At 42.7% G+C, this 25,145-nt stretch overlaps 1 protein-coding gene across 1 annotated transcript; it reads left to right on the top strand.

Annotated features, from left to right (window-relative positions):
• The first annotated feature begins 4,893 nt into the window (after nucleotides 1–4,893).
• Nucleotides 4,894–24,522, top strand: usp31 (ubiquitin specific peptidase 31). Its single transcript, XM_079746643.1, has 16 exons — nucleotides 4,894–6,100; nucleotides 6,377–6,511; nucleotides 7,684–7,778; nucleotides 7,869–7,961; nucleotides 8,490–8,625; nucleotides 9,655–9,802; nucleotides 10,244–10,424; nucleotides 10,783–10,894; nucleotides 11,534–11,628; nucleotides 12,138–12,215; nucleotides 12,602–12,731; nucleotides 13,381–13,500; nucleotides 14,781–15,006; nucleotides 15,478–15,636; nucleotides 15,967–16,119; nucleotides 17,083–24,522. Exons 1-16 carry the CDS (start codon nucleotides 5,576–5,578, stop codon nucleotides 18,618–18,620), a joined length of 3,924 nt encoding a protein of 1,307 aa, XP_079602769.1. The 5' UTR covers nucleotides 4,894–5,575; the 3' UTR covers nucleotides 18,621–24,522.
• The last annotated feature ends 623 nt before the right edge of the window (nucleotides 24,523–25,145 follow it).

Genomic DNA, 25,145 nt, shown 5'->3' with positions numbered 1-25,145 from the left:
ATAGATAGATAGATAGACAGATAGATAGATAGATAGACAAATAGACAGATAGATAGCTGGATCACAACTAGATCAGAACAGTTCAAGATCTATTATTTCTACCACACAACTAATCTGACATGGTTTAGATCTGCCTGTGCTTCTACTGTACAATGCCGATCCGTAGGCTACTACATACATATTACAAGTTGCAAATTAAAATTTAAGCTTTTTCAACAAAGGCACACGGTGCCAAACAGACTTGAGCTAACTTTGTCATCTGCCAGTTTATAGCTATGGAAAATAATTTGATCAACAGGTGCCGATTGATGTAAACATAGTTTAAGATTACAATTACTCACTGAACCTGTATCGTGTGATTGAATAAACAAAAGGGAGACAATTTAAATTGATTTTCCATCGATAGAGAAAAAAGGTGCTCACCTGTGGCTCTTGACAGTTTGTTATATGGAATTGTTTATTTTCCTGCGTGTCTCTCCTGCGCTGGGAGTTCCTGCGGATCAACGCAAATAGGACTTCTGTGGTTTGTCAACACAAATACACTTTCAACTTCTGGGAGAAAAAAAGACGTTTGGCTCTTTTCCTTTTGTTACACGACAGACAAGAGCTCTCATCTTTTCCTCCAAGATGCTTTCCCGCACTCACGCTTCGCTGAGGCTTGCCAAATATGGGCATCGGAAGTGCAGCTACACTTTGACTGCCCTCGAGCTGTTGCTGAGGGATGTCGGAAAGAAAACCGCTCTACTAAAAGCGCCGGATCCACCTGTTAGTTTGGCTACTTTATGCCGCCCCTGTTCGCTCGTGCTGTGTTGTAATCAGGTCATAGCAGTTGTGAAAAAACAAAACAAAAGCTCTCATATCGTGTTAGGGTTAGGGAGGGGAGGGGATGAATGTTAGTCACGAATAAGTCGAACTTCTCTCTTCGCTTAACATAGCTGAACATTAAAGCAAAAACACACTTACTTAACATATATGTTCTCTAGGGAATAGGAACTTTATTGATAAGCAAACTACTTTGAATAAGACTAAGAATAATACACCAATAAGTAGGCCTACTTGGTTTTAATTGTTTATTGTCTGTAGACGAGACTGTTTTCTTATATCATTTATGATATTATCAGTTCATCCATTGATAGCTGACATGCCGTTATTGCACTGTGCTGAGATATATCCTGCGTTGTAATTGTAATTGCAATAACCATACAACAATAATAATCAATGCAAATAACGACTCGGTGACCTCAGACCAAGCACGGTACGCCTACAGCAATCGGGGTCTTCTAAATGTGCTTTCTGTAATAAAACATGCTTAACCCTGATGTGTTTCACAGTTCCCTTCTCAATTACCTGAAAGGTACTTATATCATCAGCGTTTTGTTTAACACATGCTGAATATGCAGTTTTGGATGACGTGTTCGCTATCTCTGCTACTCCCTCTTGCTAGATAAGAGATCTGTACAGGGCTTTGTATCACTCTTGTGTTTGCATATCAGCACACATCAACGGCAGGGGCACAGATGCTAAAAATAGGCACGGGGACGTTAATTATGTGCTTGAAGGAGAGAGGTGCCTTCCTAAGCTGAGAAATTACTCCACACGTAGAGTGGGAAAAAAGAAAAACCCATATGGTGTTGTTTTTCATTGTAAGCCATTGATATGTCTTGGTGGGATCCGCATTATTCACCATTCACAAACCAGAACATTGTTTGTTTCGGAAAATAACCACAAACATTTTACCTATAATAAAGGGGATTTACTTGATTTGTTGTATTCATGTCATTATGAAAAAACATGTTTTGAGCCTGGATTTGATAATGCCCAAGTAACATTGCATATTTGTTTATCTGTGGTTAATATGATATTTAGGTTTTGGGGCAGAAATATAAATGCCTTTATATTCTTTTGTCATGGTAAAATAAATAGGCCAACGGAAAAATGTATGGAGCCTATGTGTAAGTGAATAACAGCTGGTAAGTACATGTCCTTAACATTTTTTATATCAAAGGTTAAGGACAGCAAATAGAGTTCTCTCTTGTTTGTATTTCTTAATATAAATCCATGGAAATGTATTCTGATGCCACACTCAACAAGCACAAACAATTCAGTAAGGCCAAACTAAGAGAATGAATCAGGACCTGTTGAACTCACACCGACACACATTGGTCGCACAGACAGATAATGGCAGATTCACTGTCAAGTGTCTGCACTTACGGTCACAAGAAGAAGAGTCGTTCCCCAAATTATTAAAAGTTAACTTCATTTTGAGACAAAGAGGTAAAGTGAGTGTCAAAGCCAGGCCTCCCTGTATCCAGTGATGCGACGCCGTGTGACCCCTGCCTCTTCGTTACCATGGACACTTTAATAGAGAACTTCCTCTGCAGGTTTGAAGCACTCAAAGCATCTGTGTCTCCTGGTGTCACATAACAAGCTCTGTGATGTTGTGAGATCGTAAAAGATAATGATGGGTTATAGAGTTCTGATGTATCATCTTTTTTTATTGACAGCTTTAATGTGTCAATGCATCTTTCATTGTAAATATGTTACACATTGAAAATACGTTATTCAAAAATAATAACAGAAACATAGGTTATATTGTATAACAATAAAAAAAACAACTTTTTTTGTGTTTCATTGAGCTAATTGTTTATATATTCATAATCAGACAGATTTGTTGGCCTGGTAACCATAGTACACCATGGTAACCTGCTTATTATAAATATATTAACAATCAGCTGAAATAAACATTAAAAAAAGAACAGAACATGAAGCATAAAAACAGAAGCAGGTACATACAGTACAACTGCAATGGTCATGCAGTTACCATCACTAACATAATATTAACAATTACAACATTATGGCTATTCTGTTTTTAAGATCATTGATGCACTTTTCTCTAGCAAACCTAGGAGAGAATAACATAGTTGCTTAGTCTGTTCCACCTGATATCCAACCAGACAGAATATAAATGCAATACATATTCTCAGAAAAGGGAGCAAAACATTGTATCCTTGAAATTATCGTGATGACAACAAAATACAAATTTATGAAAATAAGCGTTGTTGACTCCCAGCCCAAATATTCCAGGTTCATAGCCCACTGCTCAGGGGTGAGGCTAGCCCATTTTTAGGGGTGCTGAAGCACCCCTAAAAAGGGGCTCAGCACCCCTAAAACTTGGGAGTAAGAAATGTTATTCTAAAAATTATATTTGTTCGTCTTTGAAATTGTTAAATAATGTCCAAAACATAAAATCTTTTGAGTTAGTTGAACCAATGTTTAAATTATGAAGTTATTTTTCAATAGAAATATTTTTTGTTTTTGTGTGAAAAAAGGGTGGGTGGTGTGGCAGTGGGGCTCATTGAGTGCTCAGCACCTCTAAAGCTCTGACCCTAGAATCGCCCCTGCCACTGCTCAAATCATTCCTGAGGAAGATGTTTCACCCTGATTAAATCTGAATTCATTAAACAAACTGTTCACTCTATACAAAGTCTAGTACATGAACAATGTTGTTTTAAACGTTTTAGACCTAAGTAGGTTACTATATATACTATAGAACTAATTATTTGGTCGGAAATTGAAATCCTGTTACATTGTTTTATGAAAAAGACAATATGAAAGCACACTGATTCATGTTTATGAAGAGAAACAACAACACACATTTCCAATAAATGTACTTGACATTAACATTATGTAGAACATGGACACTCCAGTAGCTGTCTATTAAGCATATACCACTCGATGCATTAATTCAAACAAGCCTAGGTGTGAAGGAATGCTGCCCTCTGTCGTCACTAAGTGCTAAGCGCAAATAGACAGAAATAGTACGATTTGGCAACTGGGATTTTGAAAATAATCCTTATGCATCGTTTAATGTGATGTAACACATCTCAGTCTTCTTATTTAAAGATAATAGCTGAATAATGCTTTCTCCAATCAAATTGATGAGCATTAAAAGGCAAACAAAAATGGATATCGATTTTCTTAACCCCCTTTTAAACATATTTATTCTAATAACACATTGCTGCTTTGTTAAGAGTAATATATATGAAATAGACATAGACACTTAGCAGATCCTACTGGCAAACTGAACAGGTTTAATGTTTTTTGACTTGGCTGACCTTAATACATGGCTCTAACAGTGATAAGTGGAATCTCATTATGCATTCTCCTCCCTTAACAATTGGCTCCACATTGAGTAACAAATGTTTTCTCATTGATTTTAAGCAACTTTTCAATCAGATACAATTTCTCCAGCTTGTAGAGGTTATTTTGAGGGCTACATCTATTGAGATGCTTGGCATGCCAACCACAAACATTCGGCATCATGAAAACTGGATTTTTTTTATTTCAAGATAGAGAAGATTATGTAGCTACAATAGGAAACTTCAATGTATATTACTCATATTTACCCAGAATATAATAAAGAAATATCTGATCTTAATGCACCGTGTAGCTGATCCTGATTGCATTGATTATTTCCCCTCGACCTGAGGGATAACCTATATAATCAACTCAATTAGAATAATTACATTAAATATTTTATGTCAAAGCAAAAGCATGTAGGACACAGGTAGTTGAATTCCAATTCCATTGTCTCTAAAAAATGGTTCTGAACATTTATACTTCCTAAGAAGTATAAAAGATTGCTTTAGAATGATTGGTTTGATTGCTTTAGAATGTGTGTATACTTACATGCTTTATTTGGAATCTACTATAATAACCTTTAATTCTTCAATCATTTCCAAAGACAAACCATTTATACACATTCCTAATAATCCTAATAAAAACTAGGATGAAGGTAGTCATTTTTATATGGCCGGTGCATTTCATAACAACGACTTTTGCTTTGAAAGAACTTAGACCGGAAGTTCAAATATAACAGCGAAATACCAACATTGCAATTATTAGTTTTTGCAAGATGTGACAAATGCAAGGTGAACCATCCTCAAGAAACCGAATGCCTGTGGTTTACACTTGTCTTTTGCAATGGCGGTTATCAATGTATTTCTCATGGGGACTTCAGCCCGACCGGAGGAGAAATTTGCACTACCTCTGCTAGCCTGTGTTGTTGTTATTGCTGTACCGTTACCATTAGCTCAGTTAGCTAGCAGCGTAAGCACTGTCAGCTAGTCTGGCTAGCCCACAGCGTTAGCTACCCTTAACCAAGAGACAATATTGGCGCAAGCGACTCGTACAAAGTGCTGAAATACTGACAGGCGTCAGGTTGATTAGTGTACTGTGCTGATAACCATCGCGCTATGATGGGTTAAGTTGTTGTGTTAGTTAGCCCGGTTACTCTGCAAGTGAAAAGACGAATGAGGTAACTATATTGGACGGGACACATCGATAAATATATAGTTGGCTGGGGATAGCTAATGCTAACCACCCTGCTGTGTACACCTGGTTGGGGCGAAATGCCTTGAGGGTCATCTAGTGAGTCAATGCTTCTGAGTTGCGGTCGATGGTTCGGGGGTTAACGCCTGAAACTAAGCTGGCAAATGGCTCTTCAGTTTGCGCATATAGCATTTTTTTGACGCTGTACTGGTGATTTTGTTTTTTTACGTTCTAAAGAGAAATCATGTCTAGTAAAACTGCAACCAAGGACAAGAAGTCGAGCTTCGGCAAGAAGCTCTTCAGGCGCGGCTCGGTGCGTTCTGTGGGCAGCTTTATGAGCAGAGTTCTGAGGACTCTTTCCACACTGTCCCACTTTGTGTCTGAGGTGCCAACAGAAGACGACAAGGATGATGGAGGCTTTACTTCATTCAAAACTGGGAGTAAAGATCTGCATGTGGATGACTGTGACATCGGTGCATTCCTATCCGGAGACAAGGTTCCCGGAGTGTCAGGTCTCAAGAACCATGGTAACACTTGTTTCATGAATGCGGTTCTGCAGTGCTTGAGCAACACCGAACTATTTGCTGAATATCTGGGTTTGGAGCAGTACAAGGACGATGAGTCGAACGAGGAGAGACCTATGACAAACGGAGTGCACTTACAAAGGAAAGCCCCAGGGAACAGAGGAGAAGTGACAGAACAACTTTCTGGACTCGTTCGGGCCCTGTGGACGTTTGAATACACCCCTCAGCACAGCAGGGAATTCAAAGTAAGCATGTCAAAATGTCTTTCATGAATGAAAGCAATTGAACTATTGTTTAAACTTTTTTAAAAATGATAATGTATTTGCATGAAGTTGCAATCATGTCATTTAAAAAATATACACTTATTTTTATAATAATATATCTAAAATGCCATTCACAAAGAAAGGAATCCAATATTCCATCCTAAATGTTCCGTACAGTAATTGCAAACGTTGATTGAGATTTATTACTCTGCAAACATAGAACATGATTATTTTCTAAGTATTCCTTTCTATTTACAGAATGCCGTGTCCAAAAGTGCATTACAATACAGAGGGAATTCTCAGCATGATGCTCAGGAGTTTTTGCTGTGGTTGTTGGACAGAGTTCATGAAGACCTCAACGCAGTCAATCCTGACAGTGGACCTGCCATCAGGGTGAGTCCAGGGATTGGTTAAGTTGTATTGTGTTGGGAGTCCAGTCACTTCCATTGGTTATCACAAGACTTGTAGAAACTGTTTGTTATGCGAATAGAATAAAACCTACAGTCCATGATAAGCAAACTGCTGTTTGTGTCATCACAAAGTGATTCTTTTTGTATTATTATTCGTAGTCAGGTGTGTAATGCAAAATGGATTGACAAAGGTTTGGGTGACTTTTGGGTTCAGTGACCTACAGCTTATTGTAGAATTCCATTGTCTACCTTTTTTAGTCGTTTTGTTAGGATTCTATTTCATATGTATATCCTGATTCCAAAAACATTGGCTATACCTTTTTTAGATAGTAGTGCATAGCTTAACTTTATTCTTAACATGTAGGCCTTACACATATCACTCATGTTTTAAACAAATGGAAGAAAAGGAGAAAACTCCCAACAAAAGCTGCAGGGCCCTAAACAGAACACAGCCTTTTGCCTGGGCAGGGCGATTCACAGGTACATGTAACATGACCTCCACAAATTCCTCGCCATTCCGCTAGGTATGTTGGAGTATTTCACAACAAAATGCCTACCTTGTGTTTAGTGTTAAGCTCTCAGTTGATTATATCCGTAGAAGGAATCTGATAATAAGGTGTGAAAGTAAAGGCAGATAATATGTTTCAGCCAGGGCTGCATCCGTTTGGCTCTCTGACTGTTCAGCAACATCATAATTAATTTACTGCAGGGGTTTCTGGCCAAACTAAATCCATTGGACATACCAATGTGATTAATCTGTTCCATTAAATATAATATCCTCATTTTGATTACATGTAGTAAATGGGATTATTATCATTAAATAATTAAAGTTGTTTCAATGTCTGGAATAAATGCTCTCTTCCAACGATGCCAGGGTTCCCAGAAGCAAATCTATCTTTGATGAAGGGCTAACCCTATCAAAAGATATGTTTTGAAGGTTGAAGAGTGCATACATTTCATTTTGAAAACTATTTTAATGACTATATAAATATAGATTTTCTTTAAACCTTCACCATTATTCAAAGGACAATATGTAGTTATAGTTTCACCATACTTCATCAACTACTGGGAAGTTGTTCCCCATTCTCCTGTCATTGTTATGTCTCTTGTTTATGCGTTTCTGACACCAAACCTCTTTTTCTTTTGACCACTCAGCCGCCGATTGAAGAAGACGACGAAAGTGTGGAAGGCCCCTCACCCCCCCTGTCTGCAGGGTCCTTTGTGCAAGAGCTCTTCCAGGCTCAGTACAGGTACACACTACATCAATACTCTCTCAGTATTTGGCTTACTCAGTTTTTCTTTCCAACACTGATTCTTCAATCTGCTTAATCCTCCCACAGGTCCTCCCTTACCTGCCCCCATTGCCAGAAGCAGAGCAACACATTCGACCCGTTCCTCTGTATCTCCCTACCCATCCCTCTACCACACACCAGGTGAGTGCACGGTTAAGCCGTATGTGGGTGATCTGATGGGCACGAGGTGTGTTTCACCTGGCAGGCCACAGCACACTCTTAATATGGTGACGAGTGGCAGTTGGTTGACTCAATTGGTTTAATCGTCCTGGAGGCTCGACTCCAGTGAATGGACAGGGGTTGGTACTTGGAAGGGCACACACTGTAATTTAGCTTGCCCGATGTTCAGCAACCTCGCAATTATGCTTTTGGGCTTTGACGCAGAGGAATTGAATGCATGGTTAAAGAGGGGTCCCAAAAGATTCTTTTTTTTGTCTAGTATCTTACGGTCAATGTCATTGTGAGAACAATACCCTTGTGTTTTGCAATACTCCACAACAATAATAATATATAGTCTGTCGTTCAGTGGATGCTTTATCCCAATTATCTTTGAGTGCGTATTTACTAAGCATGGGTTCACGTCTTCAGAAACCATGTCTAGTCTGGACCCTGGCTAAGAGCTGCCTCTCTTCTGATGTCGGTGCCCGTTCACCTCACTTCCTCCCCCAGACCGCTGTACGTGACGGTGGTCTACCAGGGGAAGTACTCCCACTGCATGCGGATTGGCGTGGCCGTCCCCCTCGACAGCACAGTGTACCGGCTCCGGGATGCGGTGTCACGGGAGACCAAGATCCCCATGGACCAGGTGCCCCTTACTGTCTCTTTTACACACACACACACACACACACACACACACACACACACACACACACACACACACACACACACACACACACACACACACACACACACACACACACACACTAAAATGTGAGCTCAGCACCCAGAAAGGACCTGGCGCAGTTACTCTTTTGTATGCTTTGTGAATATCAGCGGCTAGAACCGTTTAAAAGTTTACGCTGAATGGGCAGTTGGGTTCATCGCGTCACCGAATGGGCATTTACTACAGACGTTACCACAGCCATTTGTGTTCTTGTTTCCCAATGACATTGATATTGGTCATTAGACGCTTGATTCCCGTAGTTTGTTGAAAGTTATATTTGACATATAGATATTTTGAGTTGGCTTTATGATGGTTTTATATTGTGTCCTTGCTTTGCACATATGTCTCACATGAAAAAAAAAATAATGTCTCAAAATACAGTTTCACCAGCCATTTTAAACGATAGTGTGGGCCTAAATTGTGGGGAGACCGTAGCCTGAGATAACCAACAGAATTCCAGAATATGCTCCATTTGTTATCGTTGTAAAGCACTTTGATGGTGCAAAACGTATTATTTTTGAAGGAAAGAAAACGTGTGGAATTCAAGGATGGTTTGGGAAGCCATTTGATTCTCTACTCAGGGCCTTGTGGCTGTGTGTTGTGGTTTGAATGATGTGCGTTATTCCAGCAGATTATGTATTGAAACTAACTACTGGCAAGCATCTGGAATGTCTGGAATTATGACAGGGAATAGTTATACTTGTTTAAGTCAGGCACCCAATTAGATAAAGGAAAATATGCTGGTCTGGGTTCAAAGAATTCAATCTGTCAAATATGTCATATGCAAGTCTCAGTGGAATAATGACATGATTGGAAGATTGGAGAGACATGTTTTGATTTGTTTGTCAGTCTAATAGCCGAGAGGAGTCTTTTCTAAGTTGTTATTTTCTAAGGCTATGTTTACAAATGAGGTGATTCAGGTAGTAAAGTGTTTTTTTTCCTGTCCTTCAGTTCGTCTTGACAGAAATGTACTACGACGGCTTTCACCGCTCCTTCTGCGACGACGATGACGACCTCGACATCATTCAAGAGAGCGACTCCATCTTTGCTTTTGAGACCCCCGAGACCTTCAGGCTGGAGAACATTCGCACTAAAAGAGGTGAACGCCACTAGATTGTCCTTGGCTGCAATCCAATTGTATTTCTATAGCGAAATTTCACTTGACCTCGTTTCCTACATCTCCAGGTGCTCTCCCCGATTGAAACCGTCCCAGTGTGTACCAAAGAATAAGCAAGCTACCATACATAATAAGCATGAGGTCTATAAGCCTTAAACAGCCGCTGAAGCCCCTTTGGATCAAGTTCCTACAGGAAGTGCTATGGGGATATTAATGCCGCTGAATAAGGTGTCTCAGCCGTCTCATCTATCATTTCCCACGCTACTTTATCCTCCTCCTCGCCCATGAACCGATACCGCTCGTCTCCTCAGGGGAACGGTGAACGATCAACAGGGAGGAGAGCACCGTTTTGGAATGCAGCCTTAGTGTGAAGGGTATGTCAAAGCTCTGCGGTGGGGCTCACCTAATTTTTTCGATCCTCAGGGAGTCTACTGGCCAATCTGAACCAGAACAACCTGAAGTACGGAGCGGAGATGGGCAGGACCCCGTCGTTCATGCAGGGCGCCATGACCCCTCTGGGTGCGTCGCCCAATAAGAACCTGGGCCCGGAGAAGGTCATCCTCCTGGTGTGCAACAGGGCCTGCAGCGGGCACCAAGGAAGAAGGTACTGCAGAAGTCCTCCTCACGCTTTGATCGCCTTGGGTTAGCATGGCGTCGTTCATGTTGAATAGGTTTTTGTCATTCTGATCATTATATGTGTGAAAATCATGTGGATAGGTTTTAAGAGTATGAGTAAGTATAAGAATGCTTAAAGAGAAAAATTATATTATAATAATATTAAATAGCAATTTTTGCAAATATAAATGATGTACCCGAGGTAGACATGACCATGCAGCAAGTTCATCCATATAAAGTCGTATTTTCCTCAAGATTCTTTGCAATCACGATATTCTGACTAAAGGACCTTGAGTTAGCAGCAGTAATGTCATGTTGAATCCTGTCTTCTTTCCTACTCGCTCCAGGTTTGGTCTTCCATTTGTTTTGTACATGGAGCGAACTGTAACCTGGGACACATTGCAGAAGGAGATTCTGGAGAAGATGCGTCATCTGTTGAGACCCGGGGTGTACATCCAGGTAAGAAGGGGTCATCAAGCATGCATTAGTTGGAATATATCATTACAAATATACATTCATTACAAATATTGATTATGAAGTAAAAAATTAACAAAACAATATATGTAAATGTAAGGCTATAGTCCAGGATAAAACTATTTTAGGATTTGAAAAGAAGAAAGACGTGCTGGGGATGAATTCTTTCATTGATTTCTTTGATAATAGCTAAATCATTTCCATAATTTTCTTTTAAGACAGAAAAAAAATACTTTTCCTGTACACCACCATAGCCATTCATAAATAAATAGGTAGATAATATTGATGGTCGAATAGAAACAGTGATTGGCGACACTACACAGCCCTAATATATAGATCCATATTTTCTTCATGAGTCAGGGAAAAAAGGAATGCACACAAATATTACCACCGAAAGGATTAAATAATCAAAGATAAGCTTGTTTAGGCATGAACTTATCAGTTGGGTAATATTTCAGCTTGTCCCCTTTTCATGCGGTTTCATCGAGGATATGCAAGAGTAGTGTGGTGTTATGTCATGTCCCATTGCACAACAGCAACGACACAGCCAAGAATCCATTAACGCGCAACTTCTCATTTCAGTGGATCAATTCAAGCTACTGTGTTTTTGTTGTCGTTCCTTAGGTGGGGCCGTTCAGTCTGCGAGTGGTGGGCGTGGTCGGAATCACCTACCTCCTTCCCCAAGACGACCAGCCACTGTGCCACCCCACCGTTGAAAGGTCTGTCAGCAGCACTTACCTCACCCCCGACTCTGCCATGCATTCCAACAACCATGTGAGAGAATTGCTATTCTCAGTTTCACAAGCTCCCCCTCCCCGTCTGATTCCCCCCCTCAACTCTGGCATGACAGGCCCTGACAGGAGGGTTGACAGGCTCTCATTTAAAACTGTCTGCTCAGCAGGTTGAGTAGGTTTAACCGGTGCCTTGCCTCATATCGGCGACGTATTCACGGAAAAACCGGTTGCATCCTCACAAAGGCTCCTTATGGTGCCAGCATCAGACATGCATTGGTTTGTTTGCATACTAAATCTAACCCTATTATGCCACATAATAATCTGTGTCGTTTGATTATTTGATGCTTATCCTTGTTGTATTATGGTTTTTTTTCTCGAGCGATACTGTAATGAGTCTCTTGAGTCATGTTAATAGGGTAGGCGTTGACAGGCTTTTAATTTGTAATTGTGGTGATTAATTGGCAGCGTGTTCAAAGGTTCCTTTACCTCCGCAGAGCGTACAAGTCCTGTGGACAAGGGGGACCCCCACATGTCAAGATCGTGGTTGAGTGGGACAAAGAAACCAAGGATTAGTAAGTTTAACCAGCCTTTTCTAAACCTGGTATTAGTCACACTTGGGTGCAGAGTGGCGCTGTATACCTGGCACTTCAGCAACTGAGAAACAAGTTATGCAATTGTAATATGAGGATGATGATTATGATGAGGATGATGAGGCGGCTGAGTTCCAAATGTTCCAATATTTACCTTGTGTGCAGCAGCTTCATCAATGTGACTCCCTTGATCACATCCCAGTATATCACCAATCTATTTCAGAGAAGTAAACCCTTTTAGATCTCAGGCTTTTAACCTTCACCGTCGAAGATAAATGGACTACATTACGGCCTGGTTTATAAGCAAGATTCAAGGCCCGACATGTGGTGCTTTTTCCACATTGACCCCCATGACGGTTCCTCCACAGTCTGTTTGGCCATACGGGGGAGGAGTACATTCCCGACGCAGAGAGCGTCTACCTGCACAGGGAGCAGCACCACCAGCCCCAGGCCTGCACCCTGGCCCAGTGCTTCCAGCTCTACACCCAGGAGGAGCAGGTAACGCCATCAGGCACAGGCACACGCCCACACACACACACGCGTCCGCACACATACGCATGTGCACACGCATGCAATGTTAATGCAGACATGCGCACACACACGCATAATACAATGACACACGTACTGTGTGCTCGCAGGCCTTCATAGTACTCACCAGCAGAGACATAACTCAGAGACATAAAACAGTCATGCACACAACTTCTGGCAGGTCAGGGTTCGGGTAGTAGTCGCTGCAGGACTGTGATACTGCGGGACGATACATTTCACTCCTGCTGTCGAACAGGCTTAGCGGTTCAACTTTCTCCTTCTCCCAGCGTGTTTGTTTTTCTGCCTACGTCTCAAATAGCTTTCCGCCCGCTGTGGGTTTCACCCCGTAGTCTATTCCTTATTTCCTCGCATTAAAGTCAAACTTTAGAGGCCAAGTCCAAATTCACTCTGTGGTGGAGTTCGCCTGGTAGCGTTTTTTTTAAAACAATGTTTTATTGAAGAAATAGTTTTCGGGATGCTTGCGAGGCTGTATGTAGCCCCCGCCCCCCTTGCCCCCCCTCCCTCCCTCCCTCCCTCCCTCCCTCCCATTTTATTTTCATAAGCAATGTGGTTAGAGCATGGCCTTGAAGCCCGCTGGCTGGCTGCCCTATCTCCCCAGCTGGCCCCAGACGACGCCTGGCGATGCCCCCACTGCAAGCAGCTGCAGCAGGGCCGCATCAAGCTCAGCCTGTGGACCCTGCCGGACGTGCTCATACTGCACCTGAAGAGGTTCCGCCAGGTACACACCCACACACTGCTACCGCACGCTCACGGTACATTCAGTCATCTGGCTGGGTGGGTTTTTAAAAGGCGAGGGAGTCAGGCTGTGGCTGAGGACAGTCAAGGAGTGTTACAGAAAAGTTGCATAAAATAATGTTGCATGAAGACTTTCTGAAAGGCAACACTGCACAGAGTAATCCGAACACAAGGTTAGTTTGTTTTGTGAGAGATTTAGTGAAGTTCATACTTTATTACCAGTTTTAATAACAAGATTGTCCCCAGTCCCTGGAACGAAATGTCCACATATAATGTAAAAAAAAGACAGATATAACAATATAAAGTAAGATTAATATTAGCGTTAGTTCATGAACGTTACGGAGATGTAGCATTTCAACCTCTTGTTCTTTCTTCAACTAACAAAGGTTAGTTTGTTAGTAGTTTGTTCAACTAACAAACTACCAAACAGTGCTACACAAATGTTTTGTGGCAGAAGTCGTTTGTATTAATTACAATGCATCCTCCCCCTAATCTTTGCTGCTAAGCCACAAATGCACACTAAAACAAGGAGTAAACCACTTAAGAAAAGAATAAAGAATCACTGGTGACTAGACCCTCTTAACACTGCGGAGAGTGCATTGAATTGGAAGCAAAAGCTGTGTGACTGGGTTTTTTTTATTGCACGTCTATGGAAATCACCCCGATTATGAAGCAGGTGCAATCCGAGCTGTTAAACTGTAACGCAGAACCGATGCCGGGACAGAGAGGGCTCTGGAACAGGAAACGGGGGAGAGGAGCATTTGAAAATGGCTACAATCTGTCAAGATGAATAGTGACTCCTTTTTTGAAAAGCTGTCTCCCTTTTTGAGGCTTCCTCTCTGCCACGGTGCCGTGGGAAAATACATTCCGCCTTCACATAGCTGTGATGCCAGCCAGCTTACCGTGGCATGTTAGATCAATTACAGACTGGGTCCTCAGTACAGGGTGCTGTACAGTACGGCGTCGGCTCAGGCCCGCCTGCACACAGGGCAAAATCACACTTGCACTCGCCTTTTCTTCTAGCTCCGAAATATTCTCAGTGTAGAATTCCTCTAAACACGGTTGTGTATTATAGCCCTTATTCCAGCTTCAATTCCCCAAAGGATAAAACTTAATTTACCTCATCTAGTCTTAACTGTTCAAACCAGTTGACTTCTGTCTCACTGTATGGTTTGACCTGTTAGAACAATCTGGTTTTTGAATCCTCCGGTTGACTTGTGTGGACTGTGTGCTGCGTTGTGTTTCCGCTGTGTTCTCCCACAGGAGGGCGACCGCAGGGTGAAGATGCAGAACATGGTGAGGTTCCCTCTGCTGGGCATGGACATGGCGCCCCATGTGGTCAAGAGAAGCCAGAGCAGCTGGAGCCTGCCGTCCCACTGGTCGCCGTGGAGACGGCCCTACGGCCTGGGCCGCAACCCCGACGACTACCTGTACGACCTCTACGCCGTGTGCAATCATCACGGCAACATGCACGGCGGCCACTACACAGGTGACCACAATGGGTTTACTGATGATGGACTTTGGCTGGTTTTTAAGTTTAATCTGGGATCCAGTCCTCAGATGTTATACCAGAACTTCAGTGGGGAGTCCAAACGGTCCTTGGACAGTTTCCTGTTTTGTCTAGTCTAGTGGCCAGTGGCTGGTCTACGCATTGTTTATTTTAAGTCTTTAAGGCACTTTTTCTAAGAAGGTTGGTGTCCGGACAGAATGTTTTTAGCTTGTCTTGCCCCCGGAAAAAGTTTCACTAGTGCCTGCCAAATTTGTGTTCGCTATCCCCGCCTCAAGCAATGTGATTGGTCAAAAAACAAATATGAAGCGAAAGCAAGGGAAACGCCCCGTTCACCCATTTTTGAGCCCGTCTGCCATCATGCTTTAGGTTATTAATCCAAAAACAGATTTATGACCCTGCATAATATATCTGCCTCACTCTGACTCGTTCTCGTTCTCTTTCTCTCTCTAGCTCACTGTAAGAACTCCATCGACGGCCAGTGGTACTGCTTCGACGACAGCGAGGTTCAGCCAATGGCGGACGACGACGTGTGTCACCAGTCGGCCTACATCCTGTTCTACCAGCGGAGGACCACCATCCCTTCCTGGTCGGCCAACAGCTCCGTCGCAGGTACACATCCGGGAAGCCTCGAGAGTTATAGTCCAACAAAACCTTTTTGGCTTTATTAGGGGCTGAGATGGCAGAGCTGCTAGAAAATTGTGTCATCAATCTATTTCGGTCAACTCTTTCAAAACACAGACAAACTGTTCGTGACTGTGTAAGCCCAGGTAATGGCCTACTTTATGGGTTTCCACTATCAGTCTAACGGTATAATTAAACGGATGACCTTGGAGGAAAAATCCTTCAATTGGTCAAATAAGAAAATCTTCTTCTTTCTCATTCTGGTCCCATTGCACCCATGTTGAACTGAACTCTAACCCCGGGCTGTTTGATTGACAGGTTCCACCAGCTCGTCTCTGTGTGACCACTGGGTTAACAGGCTGCCAGGCAGCCGGCCCGCAAGCCTGGCCTCCGGTGCCTCTTCCAGACGCACCTCCATGGCCTCGCTGGCCGAGTCTGTAGAGTTCTCCGCCGAGCGCTGCGACGACGACGGTTAGAGAGCCTTTTTTAAATTCCTCCTCTTGTCTGCTCGCTGACATTTTTATAATGGAATTTTTTATTTTTTTTAATTTTTTTTTAACATTCTTTAACGTTCCACTTTCCGACATACCTCTTACTGCAGGTTGTGTAGTTATTATAAAGTCATATTTGTTATGGCGGTAATTCTGCCCTGCAAGGGCACACAGTTCCCTGAGACGCAGTGCAGGTTTAACACGGTTTGTCGTATAAAAGTTATCACTTGTGGCATAGTACTTAAGTGCAGAGTCCAACGGCGTTTTGTGGCAGTCAAACCCTGCAGCGTCAGTGGAATATTAAGGGGCTTGAATCTTCGGTGTCAAATCGATGATGTTACACATTGGAAATCAACGACTGGGCCTTTTTGCCACCTCGTCATAAAAGTCAATTTTCCTTAGAATGGAGGCATAATGGAGAGGCAAAAGGTTTTCAGAAGGGGAATTGAACTCGTGAAAATGCAGCTACAACCTTGGTTACCCTTTTGAATATAATTTACAGCAAGAAAATGAAATCTTCATTCAATACAGAATTCCGTTAATGTTTTGACACCCCCGAGGTTATGCAGTTAGATGTTTGAAGAATTCAAATATTGTCAAGAACATGATTATGATATTTCAACCTACTGAAAGTCAATTTGTTTGATTACATACACGATATGTGATCGTGTTCTACAGTATTATGTAAATGTAAAAATATTGTGATTAATTATATAGTGCTTGAATAGTTGACAGCATAGAATAATCAGGCATTCACAAATATAAAAAAACGATTCTTATCCTCTTATAGGACTACTTCCCCCTTACTAAAGAACCTGTTCTGCAGCTCTACTAAAGGCGGACTCCCAACATTCTCCGTCATTGAGGACGTTATCTTAAGTGCATCCTAAACGGTGCGAGGGGAAACGATGGCTCATTCTGTATCCTTTCCTTCTGTCCTCAGGGGGGTTCTCCACCCGACCGTTCGTGAGGAGCATCCAGCGGCAGAGCCTGTCCTCCCGGTCCTCCGTCACCAGCCCCCTGGCCTTCGGCGAGTCGGGGATGAAGCCCTCCTGGTCCCTGTCGGCCAAGCTCCAGATGAGGTCCAACTCCCCGTCCCGCTTCTCCCTGGACTCGCGCTGCTCTCCGCCCCTGGAGCGGATCGGGGAGGCCTGCGACGACAAGGTGTCCACTTCCTGTTTCGGCAGCTACAGCAGGCACGAGCGCTACTTTGGCAGTCGGGCGCCGCTGGCCGTGATGGAGAGCAACGCCGGCGACCAGGAGAGCAACAACCGCTTCCTGGATATGGTCTACACCAAGGCTCCGCCCCCCCTGGATAAGAAAGGCACAAAGGGGGACACCACCGAAAACAACAACCAGATCACGGCTCAAGACCAGAACGCCCTGACGCCCCAGCCAGCCCCGGTGAAGGAGCCCAAGCGCAAGAGCAGTATTATCGGGTTCGGCTCGCGGGCGGAGAGCACGACGTCCAACAAGTCTTCCAACAAGGCGGAGCAAGAGAAGAACTCCAAAAAGCGTCTCTGTTCCCCTCCGACCCAAAAAGCCCCGACGTCTTCCAGCACTCCGGTCAAGGGCTCAAAGGTCATCAACAACAACAACTCCATCACCAGGGAAACTAAGAGTGTCAGTGCCAAGAAAGTCACCCTCACCCCCAGCGGCACTCCTTCCAAGAAGAAGGAGCCGTCCAACCCGCCGGCTCTAGAAGTGACCCCGCAGCGTAAGCAGTGCCTGGGCTGCTCCACGCCGCAGTCGTCAGCGTCCCCGTCGCCCACCGCCAAGAAGACCTTCTCGGGCTTGGAGAGGACCTTCTCAGGCCTGGACAGAAACACGGTGGGTGGCAGGAAAAGACTGATAGAGCGGAGCTTCAGCCGGGACTCGGTGCACACCAGCCCGCTGGCCGAGCCCGCCCGCGGCGGATCTGCAGCCCGCTCCGCCCTGGCGAAGAGCGGCGGCCTGGAGGTCAAAGTGGAGCGCAAGTCGTTCCGGAGCTCCAGCAGCAGCTCGTCCATCACCAGCCTGCGCTCGCCCAGCGCGTCGTCCCGGGACCTGCGCCGCAGCAGCAAGTCGGAGGACAAGGGCCTGTCCTTCCTGAAGAGCGCCCTCCGCCAGAGGGAGAGCCGCCGGTCGGCCGACCTGGGCAAGAGCAACCTGGTGGCCAAGAAGGAGGCGGAGCGGGCCGGCAGCCGGCCGTCGGAGACGGCAAAAGACGGCTGCAGCGCCGCCAGCAGCGGAGAGAGGCTGGACAGCAGCAACTCCTCTAGAGAGACCAGCGAACGCGAGGCCAAGCCCCGCGGCAAGGAGGCGTCCAGGCCCACCAGCGCTTTCGGGAGGACCCTGTTGAGCGTGGGAAAGTCCCGGTCTTCCCTTACGGAAACGAGCCCGAAGCTTCCGTCGAACGCTAAAAAACCTGTGGAGAAGGTGGCGTCTTCCAGGAGGCTGTCGTCCAGCGTGCAGTCTCCGGCGCGGACGAGGCCCAAGTAGGCTGTGAGTGGTAGCTGTTTTTTTGGGGGGAATGCAGGTTTTACTTTGTGCCTATGTTGCAGGGAGCGCCGACTGTATTTGGAGAGGATCACTTTTTTTGATGCAGTGTTTTGTACGCGGGCATTACAGTCATCAAATGGCTCAGATCTGAGTCTCAGCAGCCATAAAAAAATTATCCATATTGGATGCGAAGTATTGATAGATATATAATACTATATTTCCATAAATTACCCCTTATATTTTAGGGACACATTTGACTATTGTCAATTTAATTTGTCCTTGTTAGTGTTTTGTAAAAATAATAATCAAAAAAGTTTGGCGGGGGGCATTTTTTAATTATGCTTATTTTGATGTTGCTGGCACATAATGGACAACATTTTGGTCTTGGACGACATGCATGTTCACCGTGCCACCGTTTTCAGGATACGCATATTGTTTGTAGTTCAGTTACAAGCAAGCTAAGTTAAAACTAGAATAATTCAAAATGTCGTACTGGATCCATCTGTGCAAACTCCAGATCAAGTAAAACTAAAAATACACTTTCTAACCTTTTATCCTTAATGCCCGGCCGCAGGTAAGAAAACCATCCTTGTAGTGGTTTAATTGACGACTGTGGCATCTAAGGGACATTGCACTTGTGCGATGTCTCTTTAGTACTTGTGTAGCCAAAACTAAAATTGTTGCATTTTGCCTGACCAATACGATTATAAGATTATCTCTGACATGGTCTGCTGTTATCTTTTCAAAGTCAAATGTCCTTTGCTGTACAAACAAAACATCAAAAAAGGTCTCTGTGCAAATATGGGAGCTCAGTTGATTTGTAGATAAGATAGACAAACGTATGAAAGAGTTGCATTCAAAACATGGGTCAATTTAGCATTTCTCAAAAGTATAGTTTTTTACCATGGGTGTCAATCCTCTCCCTTTTGGAACATCACTTCTGACTAGATCACTTGTTTATTAATGGTGTTTTCCGCTCTCTCTTAATAATTTACGACATATTGACAGATAGTTATTTTGACACACTTTAAATTAAATGTTATTTTTTAATGATCAAGCTCTGTTTTTACTTTGGATTTCAACTTTTGAACCCAAAAGTTCGCTCTCTGAAGGCAATATCATAAATTATATCTCTATATATATCTACGAGAAGAATGACCGTTAAAGCGCCTTTCGAAGCAGTCATGGATCCCATATTAAGCTACTACTCTCTTGAGAATTAATGTTCCATCATAGCTATTTGTATACAAGCAGTTTCCTTTCCCTTCTGTTACGGTGCATTACACAAACCTAAGAACTGAATACTATTTTTTACCCTGTACATCCTTTTAGAGTTGATCTCAGCGGTGTGACAGCCATTGCGTTTTGAGTGGATGTATGAGTACCTTTCTAAGATCATTAGATCGCGGGGGAAACTATTAAGAAATCATTTACTCCTACAAGGTGCTGAAAACAAAAAAACAACCAGTGCTTCCAAGTCATAACACTCTCCTTATCTTAAATACCGATGTGTTTAGAACTGTGACCAAACTGGCAATCTATAAAGTACATTGTCGTGTTTTATCATCACCTGTGGTACCTATTCCGAGTAGATAATGTTATTTCTTTTCGTCAAGCCAAAGCAAAGGTGTGCTAAAAGTTGTCGAACACTTCATTCATATTGTTGAAACACTTCGATTGTATTTCGCCTTTTAGCGGCCATAATTAAAACGTGGAAGTTATGTAGAATCACTTCTATGTACACCTTTAAACACCATTTTGTTTTGCCACTGTTAAGATTATCCATGCCGCCATTTTCGGCACATTTGCAGCTCTGCCTATAGTCTTCCATAGAATATTTATTAATAAGACTCATACATTGATTCCCCAAAGCCTTGACTGAAAGTGCAATAATTAAGGGCAATATGGTCGTCTTATTCACAGGTATGCATATTACTGGTAGCAAAGTGCAAGGTTTTCTTCTTGCTAGTGTGGCCAATGCGTTGGCAAAACGCAAAAATAAGCAAAGCTCTGTCTTCCATTAACATTCTCGGAGCAAGCCATGTTTGCGTAGTAACAGAATACTGAAGTGTGGGTTTCAGAGTAGACAAAATACAATTTGAAAGACGTGCTCTACTGCAAGGCGCTAGACTAGAGTGACAGTCGCTCCAGCCCTGCTAGATCTAGTCCTCCCAACAGCATTAGTGGGACATTGCAGAGACTGTGTTTGGGATACATAACCTATCATTAGTCCCCTGCTTTTGCTTTGGTGTGTGTTACAGATGTCTACCGTTGGAAAGATATTTTGTCTAGTTGGAGAAAGCTGGTGTTTTTTTTTTTTTTACTTTTGCTCAATTTTGCTTAATTGTTAAACGTATTAACAATATATAGTTCAAGACAGTTCCTCTAAAATGTCCTCAAATGTCATTAAGTATGACGTGTGTGTGTGTGTGTGTGTGTGTGTGTGTGTGTGTGTGTGTGTGTGTGTGTGTATATAATCTGTCCATGTGAGAAATATCCAATATTAAGTCTTAGATTAGCTTCTTACTCAGTTGTAGACTGTAGCCTATACAAGTTGCTCTTTGCAAATACTAGTAGGTAAAAAAAAAAGCTATCATGTTGTTTCTGGAGGTGAGGTAGACTTCAGTGATATTTTAAAGATACATTATATAACTTTGATCTACATATACACCCATATATTCCTATGTCACGATCAAGTTAATTTATTGATGGTGACGCCGTATCATTTCTACCTCATTCTGTACTGTGCACAGTGGCGCTGATGATCAGAAATGTTGGTGGGGCACAGTAATAGACAGGGGGTCTGGGGTCCCCCCCATAAAAAAAATTTGAATTTAATACATTTGATTTCCTGTATTCTGGTGCATTTTGGGGATGGCCACTACCTATTTACCTACTATTCATTCAGATTCATAGCCTACATCCTGACTTGCAGTGCCAGGATAAGCTTACACTGCATATACAGACCTACTTTGGGGCCATTCCAGCAGCCATTGCTATTTGACCCATTGTTGTTATTCTGATATTGAGACAAATCATGATCACTGTCCTATAGTGTCCATTTTTTTGTGAGTCTCCAATGCCTACTTCAAATGCATTTAGAAATATGGGACAGTTGCTTCATTTTGTTTATATGCTTCAGGCCGAAAGACTAAATTAATATGTAACTTACTTGCTCCTTTTAAGTATAGGTAGCCTATTTGATTGATTCGCTGAATTGTCCAATCATGTGGTGATAACAAAAAAGAAAAGCGATACCATTGGCCTGGGGCGCACACTGGTGCGACCCAAGGGCAAATTTTCTTGCGCCAATGAAAAGCTGTCTCTGCTATAGACAGCAAAAGCAAGCTTACATTGACTTTAACGTGGCCGGCACCCCTGACTTGGAGGAGGGCTTTATAACGAATGACCAATAACTGGCCTAGCCCAAATCATTGACGTTCAGACACATTTAAATGGTTGCTGGCAGTGAGAAGTATATCACACAATTAAACGAGGATAAACGTTATGTATTTTTGTTGATTTATTGATAATAGTTGATTTATAGATGGCAGATATATTCAAGTGAATATTTCACGGAGGGGCGGCGCCGTAGCGCCCTCTATTGGCCCACCGCCACTGCTGTGCAGTAAATATGGAGATACATATACCTTTTCAAGTCGGGGCTGATCCATTACTCCACATCTGCCTGTATGAATATATGCAGGAACGAATGTGTGAGCCCCTAGAGGGAAAAGCAGAGTTTCAAAGTGAGCCAGAAGCCCTTCAGTAACCGTGTCCACATCATGCCATGACCAGCGAATAAGGCTTGGGTCATTTTCTGCCTGTAAATTATTTTATCTTAATCTCTCTTTGACACGCCAAGAGGCCTCTGTGAGATACTAAGCAATGTTCAATTCTATTGTCGTCGGAACAAAACAAAAAAATGCGTTACGTTTTTGTTAATGTTTTCAACGAAACTAACGAGAATTGCAAGACAATGGATCAAATCTTTTTATATGTTTACAGCCCCCCCCCCCCCCCCCCCTACCCAATTCCAGTTTTTGTTTACTCGTTTCCATTCAGTTGACTTTGTTATAATGCTGGTATCCTTGTTCCTTGTACAGGCTTTCAGTAGCTGGGTGTGGAATGCTGTAGTGTGTGTTTATGTGTGTGTGGGTGCATGGGTCTGTGTGTAGGGGCACAGCCACATGTGTGTGTGTGTGTGTGTGTGCGTGCGTGCGTTTGGGGTCTCTGATGCTTGATTCATCATTAACTATGCAACATAGACGGCTGCTTTGTGGCCCAGAATCAGACCATGGCTGGTACATTAGCGTTTGCTTTTTTTTTGTTGCACAGCTCATTTTAACCCTAGGAATCGAAAGGGACCGAATTTGTTCCGTCTTCATTCTATCTTCCCTGGTATTTTATAAACAAGGATAATTTTTCATCGTGAAAGGGCGTTTTCCGTTTTTTGTTTTTTTAACACTATTGCTGTTTTGTTTGTTATGTAAGGTGGTACTTTGTTGTGCTGCCAGTCTGTCCACATCTAGAATGATGCGCTCCACTGTTCTCAGAAAAGAGTCCCAGTCTTCCTCTCTTGCTCACACCAGCAGCGACGTCAGTAGCGATCCCTCCCTTGGTAGATGGTAGTCTGATGTAGAACAGAAGAAGACGCAAAAAGAGCCAGTCTACCTATTTATTCTGTACTCTGCTGCTAAAATGGTAACATTATCGTTCATAACGATCCCCCCCCCCCCCGACTATAAGGTATCTTCTCATTGTATGTGTGTACTTTATATGTACTTAAAGTGGGCTTATTTTGTTAATGGGTCTAGCGAGATGCGTGTGTAAAAAATAAATAATGTAGATCTTACATTGAGCTGTATCATGTGCGCGACAAGGACGAACATCCATGTCATTTCTCAGTAGACGTTCAGGGCAGGTTCAGAAACGTAGCATCTGAATGATAGTAGCACTCTGCAAAAAACCCTCAGTCTGTGAGACTGCTCCTTTACAGTGTATGTCTGTGTATATACGCCTCCGAGGTCACTCGTGCGAAAACGCATTGTTTTTGTTGTTCATGCTGTAGTACTGCAACACTATCGTTACGTTAACACTAACTTTAAAGGGGTGATTGATTGTACGCGTGAGGCGTCATCGTAGGTGGGTTTTTCAGGTTACACACGTTCCGAATTTATTTTCAGAATTTTCCAATCGCAATAAATTCAATCTGATGATTCCCAAAAGGGTGCAGACGGCGGACAGAAACAACCGTTGTCTCAGCGACACCGGTGTGCACTTAGCCATGGACGTTAATGTTGAGTAATGACTCCACTGTTAGGACAATTAACTTGTGCCGTCTGGGGTAAAGATTAGGCGTTCAGGAGGTCCCCGTGCCAGGGATGTGCGTTTTGATTCAATTCAGCAGCCTTAAGCAACTACCGTCTGTATGTTCCCTGTAGGGTAAGACACAGGTGGTGCACATTTGGAGAAAGGGTGCTAGAATTTCTCTTTTTTTTTACAGTGACGTGAATGTCCTTTTCGGTCAACTGGAAAAAGTTTCATACTTGAAGCGTATACACCGCAGCATTAATAAGATGCTATAACCGCTTCGTTGTCTGTATGGTCAGCAATCCATTCCCAATATTGATTTAAAAGGTGTTTTATAGATCAACATATATTCCATTGTCTGTGTTTAGGGGCCTGATAGGTCTGATTTATACTGTACATCTGTTACATTATGGTCTTTTCATCTGCATCAGCCTTTTTGTTTTGCATTTTTACATCGTCGTTCTTGTGTTTATCTCCAGTTTTTTTTTATTTCTAAACAAAACTTTTATGTCTTCAATGTTATTTATTTTTTATGTTGAAATGTGTATGCACTTTTAATGATTTTCCTTTTTGGGGGGTTTTGTTTTATCTTAAATGAATGCATCTTTTTTAAGGGAAAGACAATTTTGTTTTTCTCATGTGAGAACAAAATGAGAAAATCGGAATAAAAAAATGTTAAACATTGATGAATCAGAGGTGTTTTTTATTTCTTCAAATGTGTGTAGTATTCAAATTTCCACAAGGGGGCGCATGACTCCCTCGAATGGGCAGAATTCCCTGTGCTCTGTGTTTTTGTCTGCAGGCCCTACCTTTTTGTTTCAGGTAAGGTAAACATTGTTACTGTTAGTCCACAATTTTTTTCTTTTTTATGGATTTGACTGTGACTTTTGTTTGGCACGGGCAAACATGCAAAGCAAACCAAAGCAGTGAAATAATTTACTATTCACTTTGTCATGAGTGTATTCCCGTGTTCATCAGAGTATGATTGTTGAGGGAAGTCTGGTCTGCCAAACCTATTCACAACACGCATGTAAATCCAGCTGCTTCCTATTTACTCAGCGGTTTAGTCTCATTCAAATGGATTTCGAAGCCATTTCCTTTGCCTTCCAAGATCCAATTAATCGTAAAAATGCTTGCCTTGAGCAGGTCGAAAACAAAGAAATCCCAAATCAATGGCAAGATCATAGGCTTCCTGGTTGGAAGTGTCAATAT

Source organism: Pollachius pollachius, assembly GCF_949987615.1.
Source record: "Pollachius pollachius genome assembly, chromosome: 11".
In the NCBI taxonomy this organism is placed as follows: domain Eukaryota; kingdom Metazoa; phylum Chordata; class Actinopteri; order Gadiformes; family Gadidae; genus Pollachius; species Pollachius pollachius.
The sequence above is the reverse complement of the archived record's forward strand: the minus strand, read 5'-3'. Positions and strand labels throughout refer to the sequence as shown.